The 12,239-nt window shown below is 40.4% G+C and overlaps 1 protein-coding gene across 4 annotated transcripts in view; it reads right to left on the bottom strand.

Annotated features, from left to right (window-relative positions):
- The window catches only part of plxdc2b (plexin domain containing 2b), a 351,187-nt gene that overhangs the window by 33,743 nt on the left and 305,205 nt on the right, over window positions 1–12,239 (bottom strand). Inside the window, exon 14 of one of the 4 annotated variants that reach the window (XM_048551286.2) lies at window positions 4,358–4,397. The exons of the other annotated variants lie outside the window; for them this stretch is intronic. Coding sequence (XP_048407243.2) covers window positions 4,390–4,397 — 8 coding nt within the window. The 3' untranslated portion in view covers window positions 4,358–4,389. Of the gene's footprint in view, window positions 1–4,357; window positions 4,398–12,239 lie in introns of those variants that run through there. 4 annotated transcript variants of the gene reach the window in all.

Genomic DNA, 12,239 nt, shown 5'->3' with positions numbered 1-12,239 from the left:
CAAACATCACTAGGTACTTTTGGATGCATTTCACTGTCATTCGTGCTAATTAAAATACTATCTTGCTGGAATTAAGTTCCCTGTTCCAATGAAGTAATTTGGCAGCAAGCAATCAGATTTAGAATAAATATAAATGGAAAGCAGCTGGCAATGTAGTCAAGTTGCAGGAACTGGAGTTAGTAATTTCCTGTTTCTTTCCTATTCTATTGTGCAGAATCTTGGGCCATTTTTAACCTTGAGGACATTACATTAGTGCTGGTTCTAGTTATTTTTGTGGTCTTTTATTCATTTTGCTATTTAACAGACTTCAAAAACTTGTATTCAATGCACTGTTACTGAGGGCATTAAAAAAGAAACAGAGAAATCTTGGGGCTACTAAAGGATTCAGTTTCTGATTTTCACTCAAAATTGAACGGGAGAAATGCCCTTTATTGAAAGAAAGCAAATACAATCAAAGGAGAAAAGGGGGATGTTTTTCAGATACAATCATCAAAACATGGCTTCCTTCTGGTTTATTAGTCCACTTTTTAACAGCAGAATGAATTTTGTTTACAGTATTGCATGTACAGTCTCTCTATGCTAGGTCAGTCACACAACAGAATAATAGCTTGTTCAAACTAAATTGCTGGTTCATCCAAGTGCCATGGGATACTTAGAACATGAGGGTTTACAAATGAAACCCATAATCAACAATGCCAATAACATTTCCACTGCCTTTACCTTTAAAATATCTGCTTAATTGGAACAATAATCTTACATAATTTTTGTGTTAGAATAGCAATGTCGTATTTAGAAATAAGAGCACAAGCTTTTAAAAAGGCACCCAATTAAATTGAAGGGGCCTGAGGGTTCTTGAAGGGGACTGAGGGTTCATTTGTTTTTGATAGAGCAACTTATTTAATTGAGAGGGATGTTTTTGTCCAGAATTTAAGAATATGTCTATCAGGACCCTGCAGAACCTGTTTTATGCCCAATTACTGTCAAATTATTATTATTTAATTCAATATGGATATTCATTAAACCAACATTCTCTAGCCACTGTCAACAAGGAATGTAGCGAAGCCAGTGTTATCAATCCATAACAAACATTGTAAGGTCTGAATGGCCTTTAGCAATTCATTACGTAGAGGTCAGTTGAACTTTGACAGTTCCAAGAGTCATAGTGGACTTGAAATATGATCTCCTTCTCTCTTCAGATGCTGCCAGACCTCCTCAGTTTCTTCAACAATTTATGTTATTGTTGAATTCACTGTCTTTTGATAAAAAATTATGTTATCAACTTGCTGCTGTTAATTATTATTGCAATTATTACATTTCAGAATTATGTTCCTCAATTTCAATCTGACCACAGCAAAACTAGCACAGATCACAGTACCACAGGAACGGCCTGAGTCATAGAGATGTACAGCTTGGAAACAGACCGTTCAGTCCAAATCATCCATGCCGACCAGATATTCTAAATTAATCATTTGCCAGCATTTGGCCCACATCCATCCAAGCCTTTCCTAATCATATACCCATCCAGATTGCATTTTAAATACTGTAACTGTACCAGCCTCCACCACTTCCTCTGGTAGCTCATTCCATAAATCTTTTACATGAAAAGTTGCTCCATAGGTCCCTTTTAAATCTTTCCCCTCTCACATTAAACCTATGCCCTCTAGTTTTGAAACCACCCCCCCCCCCCCCACCCTGGTCAAAAAAGATTAGAACAGAATGTGGCTGAAGCAGTCAGGCAAACATTGAGGCAATTTGAGGACATTATGTGACAGTAACAATGGGGGAGGAGGATGTCACTTTGTAAGAAAGGTTTTGGTTAAGATACCCAACCTAGAACTAAATTAAGTACTAAGTAAATTAAGTAATCAAATTTGAACATGATTTCGGATAACTTTAGCTGCTTGGCTAATCAGCGGACATGTGGCAGAGCATCTCAGTTCTGTCAAGGACACGTCTCACATTTCAAGTTGGCCACGGAGTAGTCTGAGCTTTGGGTTTAGATCTTGAGAAGCAGCTGGCATCAGTACAAAACATGAAACCATTTCTGGAGATGGTCACCCTACAGATTAGGATTGTGCAGTCAGAGTGGGAATGGGTGATTGCCAGACGGTCAAAGAGGGCTACGTGAGTAATGCATGAGTTCTCAGCTTTTGAACTGTGCTTGGTACAGAATACTTGTGAAGGCAATGGCTCCTTTGAGGAGTTTAGATAGGGCCGACTCCACAAAACAACTGGATATTCATCTGCTGGGTGGGTGGCTGGGAATGCAGGATAAAGGAAAAAGCAATTTCTGTGATCACGGGGCAGAATGTTGACTCACTTGCGTCAAGGTCGAGGATGTCACTGTGCAGCTGCAGAATACTCTGGGCGGGAGTGGGGTTGCTGGTGAACAGCTAGAGCTTGTGAACCATTACAGTACTAACAGCATCAATAGTAAGAAATAGAAATAGATGAATAATGGAAGTGCAGGAGGGAAGGCTATAAATTTTTGGGCATTGAGAGTTGTTCTGGTGTAAATGTGATGAGTACAAGTCAGGCAGATTTCACCATAATAGGCTTGGGATCAATAGCCTGTTGGAGATGTTTGTTGGAAGGGCTTAAACAAAGTAAGCAGGGGAATGTGAACCTGAGAGCAAATTCAAAGAGTTGAGAAACAAAATGTGCAAGTGGGAGATTGGAAAGTTTTTAAATGAGAACAGAATGCAGAAATAGGAAAGAAGAAAGAAAAGGAGATTTTCAGTGATTAGTGTCATTTACTGCATTGCGAGGAATTGAGTGAATAAAAACATAAGGTGTCAATGAAACATAGCTTAAAGAAAAGTAGGCATGGCATCCCAACATTCACACAGGATAGAGAGGAGAATTAAAGAAAGGTGTTTTCTCTTGCTTCCAAGTTTATTCCATGTACGTTCACGGGTGAAACCCTAAATTTTATGGTCAGGTGGGCAGGATGTCCTGTCATCAGGAGGGAGTTTTTGAGATCCAGCATCCAGGCCAATACTTGAAAGGCAGCCAGACAACTCTTCACTCTCTGCACCCTACGAGCATCACTCAGCCTCTACTCATCAGCAACACCCATCACTGGAGAGATCAGAGCCGATCTTTCTTTACACCTTCTTTCTGGCTGTAACGCTACATTCTGGATTCTGTTCTATTACCTTGATGTACTTATATATGGTGTGGTTTGCCTGGATAGCATGAAAACATTACTTTTCACCATACATTGGAAAATGTGACAATAATGAATCAAATTAAATCAAATCTCACGTGAGAGCAGTCGACCAACCGCAGGTCAGACCTTTTCCAGTACCCACCGGGTTATATTGGGAGTGGCGGCCAGTTTCAGTACTACATTTGGGTCTGCAGTAAAGATTGGCCATGGAGTTCTGAGGGGAGGTGAATGCTGTTAAAGGGTTTAGGGAGGTGTGCTTTGGAAGAAAGGATCAGGGTGTGGCTTTCAGTGGGGATCCTCCCTCACCTCCTCCTAACATTGGATGTCTCAATTGAAAAAGCAGCTAAAGACAGTTTGGTTTATGAACAGCAGGTTGTTGCTGTACGCCAAGCAGATGATGTGGCCTGTGCAAAGCTTGTTCCATCAACCTCCTCTTGAAAGAGGCAGTAAAACAGCTTTGAACAAATGAAACATGACTGGTTGAATGTGAAGTGTTTCTCTGACTGGAGTTAAGGGGTATCATCAAAGATTCATTTACCTCAATCAGACCATCTAGAAGAGTATACAGAGGTTGGACACAAGTGATGGCGTGCACTCAGAACCCAAATATGTGGAAAGTTCCAAAAAGTTATTTGTGATCCATCCTGTCATCCATTTTTCTTCTGAGTTTAATGGATTCTATCCACTGTTATTACCATAAGTATTAGGCACTAGTATTTGCCATTGTTCACAATGTCATATTGGGCTCTAGGTGGCGTGTATTCAGGGCAATTCACAGCCATCAATTCCCCTTTCTCTGATAAGTCTAAGGGACCACCTAGTTATTAGCAGTTGAGAATAAACCACTGGAGAGTCTTAACAAGAAAAGACAAACTAGTTTGTTGCATGATAGCACTATGTACTATTTACATTAAGTAATTAGGCACAATTAAAGCTATCGGAAGCCAGACTTGACCTATTTTTCTCTTTTGGGGCCTTGTACAAGGCTCATTAATTCTCCAACCAAAGACTGTGTTAAATAATCAAACTCGGTGGAGCTAATGCAAATCCAACATTAACTCTTTCAAAACCATTACAAAGCCTAGTAAGTAACACAGAGATATCACTATTCAATACAGTTAGAAGATTGAAAGAAGTAACTCAATACAGTTCTGCTAGTTCACTGAACTTAAAACTTTATTGGAAGCATTTAATGCAGAATTGCCACGATGCAAAACTTAAAAGCCTGTAAACAAAGAAAATATTTCAATATTGCTACAGTTTAGAGTGCATAAATTTGAAGAAATCTTAAGACAACAGAACTTAAATAGTAATGGTCTAATTGAAAACTTCAAGCTTGAAGATATCAGATTACAAATAGCATTGAGATGCTACAGATTTAAAACAGCTTCAACAGAATAAGGATAAACTAACACATTTAGAAGAAATGGAAGGATAAATAATCATTCCAAAAATGATTCAATGTTCCAGATGGGCCACACAGAAACCAGGATTGGATATCCAGGGGACAACAATTTTTAAGGGGCAAAATGGCTTCCCTTTCTTGACTTTTCCCTATAAATATTGATTTCCATACTAATTTAAAAAAAAGTCTATCACCCAGCCTCTACAGTAAGGAATTAAACAAATTCACTACCCTCTGAGAGAGGAAATTCATCCTCATCTCTATCTTACAAGGGAAACCCCTTTTTCTGAGCTTATGCCCTCTGGTCAAAGACCCTCTCACCAGGGAAAACAACCTCTCTACATCTACTTGGTCAGTCCCCTAAGGATCTTGTGTGTTTCAAGAAGGTTGCTTTTTGTTCTTTTCAACTCCAATGAGTACAGGCCTCAATGTCTCCTCATAAGACAGTCCTCCCATACTCTGGATCAGCCCAGTGAACCCTCTCTATACTACTGCCCACCAGTGTATCTTTCCTCAGATAAGAGACCAAAACTGTTAACAGTATTTCAGCTATGGTCTAACTAAAGTCTCGTCGTGTTTAGCAAGAACTCACTATATTTTGTGATCCAACAGACACCCGACCTCATCCCTTGAGGAACCCTCCCTCTCATCCCTGCCTCTTTGACCTGACATAACCTGTCCATCTTCTCTTCCACCTATCTGCTCCTCCCACCTCACTGACCAATCCCCACCACTCCCTAGCTGCACTCACCTATCACCTATCGTCCCACCTACCTTCCCCAGCCCCACCCCTCCTCTCTCTATTTATTTCAGAGCTTCCTTCCCCCTCCCCCATTTCTGAAGAAGGGTCCCAACCCAAAACATCAGCTTTCCTGCTCCTCCGATGCTGCCTAACCTGCTGTGTTCCTCCAGCTCCACACTGTTATTTTTGACTCCAGCATCTGTAGCTCTTACTATCTCTGGGTAGGTTGGAGCTTTTTTCACTACAGCAGAGGAAGTTGAAAAGTGTTCTTATAGGGGTTTAGAAAGTCATGAGGCGTATAGATAGGATTAATGGTAGGTGTTTTGACCCTAGGACAGGGGATTTCAAGAGAAGGGTGTATGTTTTTAGAAGATGAGAGTAGAGATATTTAAAAAAGAGATGAGGGGCATTTTTTTAATACAAAGGGTGGTTTGTGTGCAGAATGAATTTCCTGAGGAAGTGGTAGATGCAGGTACAGTTACAACATTTAAAAGGTACATAGATAAGTACATGAATAGGAAATGGGCCAGGAACAGACAGGTGGGACTAGTTTAGCTTGGGATTCTGTTCGGCATGGACTGGTGGGACTGAAGGGTCTGTTTCTTTATTGTATGACTCTATGAACTTCCTACATAGCAGCACACTCTGTATGGACTGCTTCAGTTCAAGTAGAGCTTGAGCCAACTATGAATTGACAACAAATACTGAACAGGCCAGCAATTTTCACGTCTAGAAAAGAAATGAGAAAGAAATTAAATGGAGTAAAATGACACCAAGTAGTATGTGAGAAAGACAAGTCATGTTTCAAAGATTATAATTAAATGCATTAAAATGAAAGAGGTGATTACCAATTCAAGAAGTGCCTGAGCATCAGAGTCAGGGCTAAAATCTTCGAAAATAAATAACATTTCAGTCAGTGTGCAGGAGTCTACAGAAAGCAATTTAATAACTCTGAGAACTGGCAGTTAACGTGAGAGTCACTTTTCATATCAGGCTGTCAAGCAAAATATAAGAGTATTTCAAACTCTGAGAATGACTGGGCTTGGTTGCAGTATCCAAAACTGCAAAGAGAAAGGAATGTTAAAGTATGCAGTGCACAGGAGTTGACTGTTGGAGGCAATTTTTAAATGCCTCAGCAATATCTTTCTGCTGCACGTATATAGCCAGTGATTACAGCCTGTTTACTGCTGTCTGTAAGTTATTAAAATTGGAACAAGAAAGGAAGAAAGACATGGATTTATATCACATCTTTCGTAAGTGGCAGACAGCTCAAAGCTTTACAGCCAATGCAGTACTTCTTAAGTGTCATTATTGTTGAAATGTAGGAGTCAGGGCAGCCAATCGTGTGCATAACAAACACCAAAAAGCAGCAGTGTGATAATAATCAGATATTGCTTTATTGGGATGTTGATTAGGGATAAAGTTAGCTGAGACAGCAGGGATACCTTCCCTGAATTAATGCCATGGGACTTTTAATTTCAACTTGACAGTGCAACACAGGGCATTGTTTTAAAGTCTCATCCACCATTACTGTACTCGAATGCTCATGCCCTGTAGTGGAACTTGAGCTCACTACCTTCTGTCCCAGAGTAAGTGTGCTACCAGCTGCTACAGCTGATGAGAAGACTAGGTGGTATCTAAATAGTGGTAACTTTTCCTGCAATGAATGTACACAAATAAGAACAAAAATGTTTTTCAGCAAGCTAGCTAGAGTCATGGGTCACCCAACTCTGACTTTCTCCTTCAGTCTGGCCAGAAATGACAGAACCCACACAATTATTTAGTGAAAATCAGAACATGTCAAAAAGTCATTACCTTTAATGTTCACTCAAGAGCTAAACAAAACTATGGACTGTACACATTAGGATAGAATTGCAGAAGACAGACAAATAAAAAAAGAGTATGGTCAAATTACAGCATGTGAGAAAACTAATGAGAAATATGAAAACAGATAGGCAAAAAGACATAAGATTAAGTCCTAAGTCCAATTTGTGCTGAGGTTTTTGCAAGCCTAGTGAATTCTCTCGCTTTATCTTGCCAAACTTGCCTTTTTAATGACTTACCATGCCTCAAGGCATCTCTGACATCTGACTTCTACTTCATCTTACCACTGGCTGTTCCTGGAACAACTCACCACATAGTGGACATCTGCTGAAAGACCAGTATTCCTCGTGCCCACACCATATTTAAAAGAGCTTTGTGCACCTCACATTCTGAAGCTGCTCTGCTCAGTGAGACACTATAGTGGAATAGCAGAGATGGGGATGATGGCACGTGATTTTCTGACAGGTGGTCCTGGTGGATGGGCTGGTTCAGGGCAAAAACATCCTACTTCCAGAGAACCAGCAGAAGACATTGCACCATCAGGCCCTGCCAGTGATTTTGAGATTTTCAATCAGATTGTGCCATCTCGAGGGTGCAGAGAAGTGGCAAGTGAATAAGCGCCACTCTTCATTCCACTTCAAATCTCCAATGCTGTCACTCTCAAACATTGCACACCACTCCTAACAACTGACTGTGATGTCTTGTCTTTTGTGTCTTGCAGGTTCTGATAGCTTAGCTGTAACATCTGCTGGTGTGCCCTACAATGCAAGTCTGTGCTTCCTGAGCATACCATCTGTGCATTGGAGAAGCGACAAGGTGTTGGCATATGTCAGTTGCCAATTATGTGGCTGAGGGGTGAATGTGCTTGGTGCCTGCGGACAATGCTCTGGGCTGCAGCTTGGTCTTGAGCAATATGGAGGTCGTTGGAGCAAGTGGTGAACTCCATCTGCCAGGGACTTTTCCCCAATGTTGAGGTTATTTAGTGAGTTCAATAAGACGTAAGGCTGAATAATGAGGCATGTTAACAAGTGTTAATCCCAGTCAGTTGGCATCTTGCCATTGCCTAGTCAGAATCTGGCCATGTTATTGTGGCAAGTATAAAAGATGGAGTGAGAAGATCTTGATATTGAGATGGGCCTTGCTGCATTTGTTGCCTCATTCTGCCATACTTTCCACCATAGCCTATGTCATTCAGACCATAGTAAGATCCCACGCATTGTTAGAGTTTCTGTTAACTTTTTTCAACAAAAGTGTTGCTCCAATGGCGAGCTCAGGGAATTGATACAGTCTAATGGAACATAACGAGGCAGTAAATGAACTGAACAGGCATTTTGCAAGAGCCTTCTATAAAAAGTATATGTAACATTCCAGAAATAGCTATAAACCGTGAAATCGAAGAGAACAAGTCAATAAAATCATAATCTCCGGGGAATTGGTACTAAGCAAATAGGTGGAACTGTTGGCTGACACGTCCTGATGGACTTCATCCAAGGGTATGAAAAGAAGTGGCCAGTGAGCTAGATAATGTGCTCATTTTAATTTTCCAAAATTCATGCGATCTGGGAAGATTCCACTAGATTAGAAAATGGACAACGTAAATCCTTTGTTCAAGGATTTTGGGAGACCGAAAGCAGGAAATTGCTGGCCAGTTAGTTTAACTTTTTTCGCGGAGAACATTTAGAAACTATCTGTTAAAAACAGTACAGCATTTGGTATGTTGTCACAGTAAAGCTTATTTTTTGTGGTGTAGGGGGAAATATATTGGCATGGATTGAATTTTAGAAAGCTAACAGGAAACAAGAATTAGGCTTAAAGCGTCATTTTATGATTGGCAAGATATAAAAAGTGCTGCGCCACAGAGAAAGGAGTCTCTGATTGGACCTCAATATTTTATATAAAAGACTAGAATGTAAGGATTGAAAGTATGTTTGCCAAATATGCTACCTACACAAATACAGGTTAAAAAAAAAAGTAAATTATGAAGTGCACATTAGGAGGCTACAAAGGGATAATGTGAAATAGTCCATTGCAGAAGGTTGGAGAGAAAGTAAGTCATCTAAATAATAACAAAGTGTCCTGGAGCTGGATGAACACAGCAGGCCAAGCAGCATCTTAGGAGCACAAAAGGTGACGCTAGTTAATCTGCAGGACAAGCAAGTAATTTGGAAAACTTATGGAATGTTGCCATTTATTGAGGGGAATTGAACATAAGAGGAAGGAGGACAAGCCTTAGTTAAACAAGACATTGAACCATAGAATCTCTACAGTGCACGAGGCCATTTGGCCCATTGAGTTCACACCAACCCTCTGAAGAACATCCTATCGAGACACAGCGCCTCCACCATATCCCATAATTTCACATGCTATCCACATAGCCTGTTCATCCCTGAACACTACAGGCAATTTCAGCATGGCTAATCCACCTAAACTGCACATCTTTGGACTGTGGGAGAAAACGGGAGTACCCCGAAGAAACCCACGCAGACACGGGGAGAATGTGCAAACTCTACACAGACAGTCACCCAAGGCTGGAATCAAATCCAGATCTCTGGCACAGTGAGGTAGCAGTGCTAACCACTGAGAAGCTGTGCCACCCCCACATTAGTGACCCTACATCTGAGCAGTCCATATTGTATTGCTCCCCTTACTTAAGGAAGGATGTAAGTTGTAAGGAGACATTTATTAGACTTGTATCTGGAATGAAAGGTTGTTTTTAAAGCTTAGGTTGTTCAGGTTTGGCTTGTACCTGCATAAATTTCTACAGTCCTGAGGAATCTTTACAGGGTAAACATGGAAAGAATGTTTCCTCCTGTAGGAGAATCCAGAAGTAGAACCATCATTTCAAAAGACGAGGTTTTAAATATTGAGACAGTCAAGGAGATTTTTTTCTCTTTTTATATAACTGAATGAAGAGAATGTCACAGCTGCACTGAGGGAGGACATCTTGGCAGGCTCATTCAAAGGGGTAGAACTCAGGAATAAAAAAGTACAATCACTATGATGGCATGATAGGCCTCCCAACAGCCAACAGGAGATAGAGGAACAGATATGTCAGTAGATCATGGAAAGACGTAAAAATCATATGGTTGCTGTACTGTGTGATTCTAACTTCCCCAATATTGACTGGGATTCCTTTGAGGCTGGAGCTTAGATGGGGCAGAATTTGTTAGGTGCATCTAGGAGGAAATCTTGAAACAATATGCAAATATTCCAACTAGGCCTGGGCCTGGCCAGGTGATTGAAGTTTCAGTGGAGGAGCATTTTGGAAACAAGGATCATAATTCTGTACTTTTTAAGATATTTATGGACAAGGATAAAACTGGTCTTTGGGTGAAAATGCTAAATTAGGGCAAGGCTAATTATAACAGTATTAGGCAGGAACTGAAGAAATTAGATTGGGGGTAAATCCATATTTGACATGTGGAAGTCTTTTGAAGACCAGCTGATTAGAGGATCAGGACCTGCATGTTCCTGTGAGAATGAAACATAAGGAGAGCAAGATTTGGGAATTTTGGATGAAATGACGTATTGAAAGTCCATTCAAAATTAAAAAGGGAAGCATAAGTGAGATTTAGGAAACTGAAAGCAGACAAGTCCCTTGAAAAACATAAAGGAAACAGCGAAGAACTTAAATAAGAAATTAGGAAGGCTAAAAGGAGTCATGAAATGTCATTGACAAGTAAGATTAAGGAGAATCCCAAGAATTTTATATGTCTATTGGGGCAAGATGATAGCTAGGGAAAGGCGAGGTTCACTCAAAATCAAAGAGGGGAATTTATGCGGAGATCAAGTGAAGTGTGAGGTCCTGAATGAGTACTTTGAATCAGTATTCGCCAAGGAGGAGAATATGGATGATGTTAAGATTAGGGAGAGGGATGTTGATACTGTTAAGATGTTCAGGAGGAGGAAATGTTGGTTATCTTGAAAAGCATTAAGGTAGAATGTGCTGCCAGGGGAGGAAGTAGAAGCAGATACAGTAGCAACTTTTAAGAGACATTTAGACAGCCACATGAACAGGTGGGGAAGTAGAAGGATACAGACCATGTATAGACAGAAGGGATTACTTTAGAATAGCATCAAGGTTGGCGCAGGCATGGTGCGCCGAAGGGCCCATTTCTGTGTTATACTATTCTATATACTAATTGTTTGAAGATGGCCCTCAGGCAGAGATAGTATCAGAGACAGAAGAAGTGGCCTTTATGGCTCTACAGGTCACAGAAATAAGCACGTGATGCAGCAAGCACAGAAGGTGATTGCTTGGATATGAAGACAGTGTGTGCATTTGGGTTGATATCCAGGAGAATATCCTGTGTGATGAACAGGACCAAAACAAACAGCATAGATCTTGATCAACAAACATAATAATTTGAATGTGCTGCTGTTAATGGCTATCAGTAACGGTTCTAACTGCTAGCTATAGTTGCCTCAAAATTTCACAGAGATTTCAATGACTTTATGTATGTTCTCAATGATGCAGGTTACCATGGTCTCAGTGTGTGCCAAAGCAGAATAGTTGGAGGTACCTGTAAGTAGTAGAGTGACTATGAGGCTAGCAATGAGGATGGGTTGAATATCTGAATATGAACCATGACTTTCCAGTGTTAGGGATTGTTGGCAGGTGAGTGGTGGGCATGAGCAGTATAAGAGCTTGATGGGGTGGTGGATACAGGATGCTCAAACATGCTCCCAAACTGGAGTTGACATGTAATGATTGATGGTCTCAGAAAGGTTAAGTGTTCCAGGTCCAAACAGAAATTGAGAATACAAAATATATCCTAAAAGTTACTTTTATTCCAGAAATATTAAAGCACAGCATAAGTATGACAGAAGTTACTTTTGCAACATTAGCTAAAGGTAGAGTGCGAGAAAATAACTAATGCAAGAGGCAGAGAGATGACAAGGAGAGACTTTCTGTCCATCCCAATTTGGAATGCTCTGCTGAACAATGGTGGCGTCAAATTCAGTAGTTATTTTCAAAAAGGAATCGAATTTACACTTGAAAAGGAAAAATGTCTGGTCCACGGGAAAAAGTAAGGCTGTTGAAATATTTGGATAACTCTTTGAGAGGGCTAGTACAAGTACAGTGAACCCATGCT

This window comes from Stegostoma tigrinum, chromosome 2 (genome assembly GCF_030684315.1).
Source record: "Stegostoma tigrinum isolate sSteTig4 chromosome 2, sSteTig4.hap1, whole genome shotgun sequence".
Classification (NCBI taxonomy): Eukaryota; Metazoa; Chordata; class Chondrichthyes; order Orectolobiformes; family Stegostomatidae; genus Stegostoma; species Stegostoma tigrinum.
The sequence above is the reverse complement of the archived record's forward strand: the minus strand, read 5'-3'. Positions and strand labels throughout refer to the sequence as shown.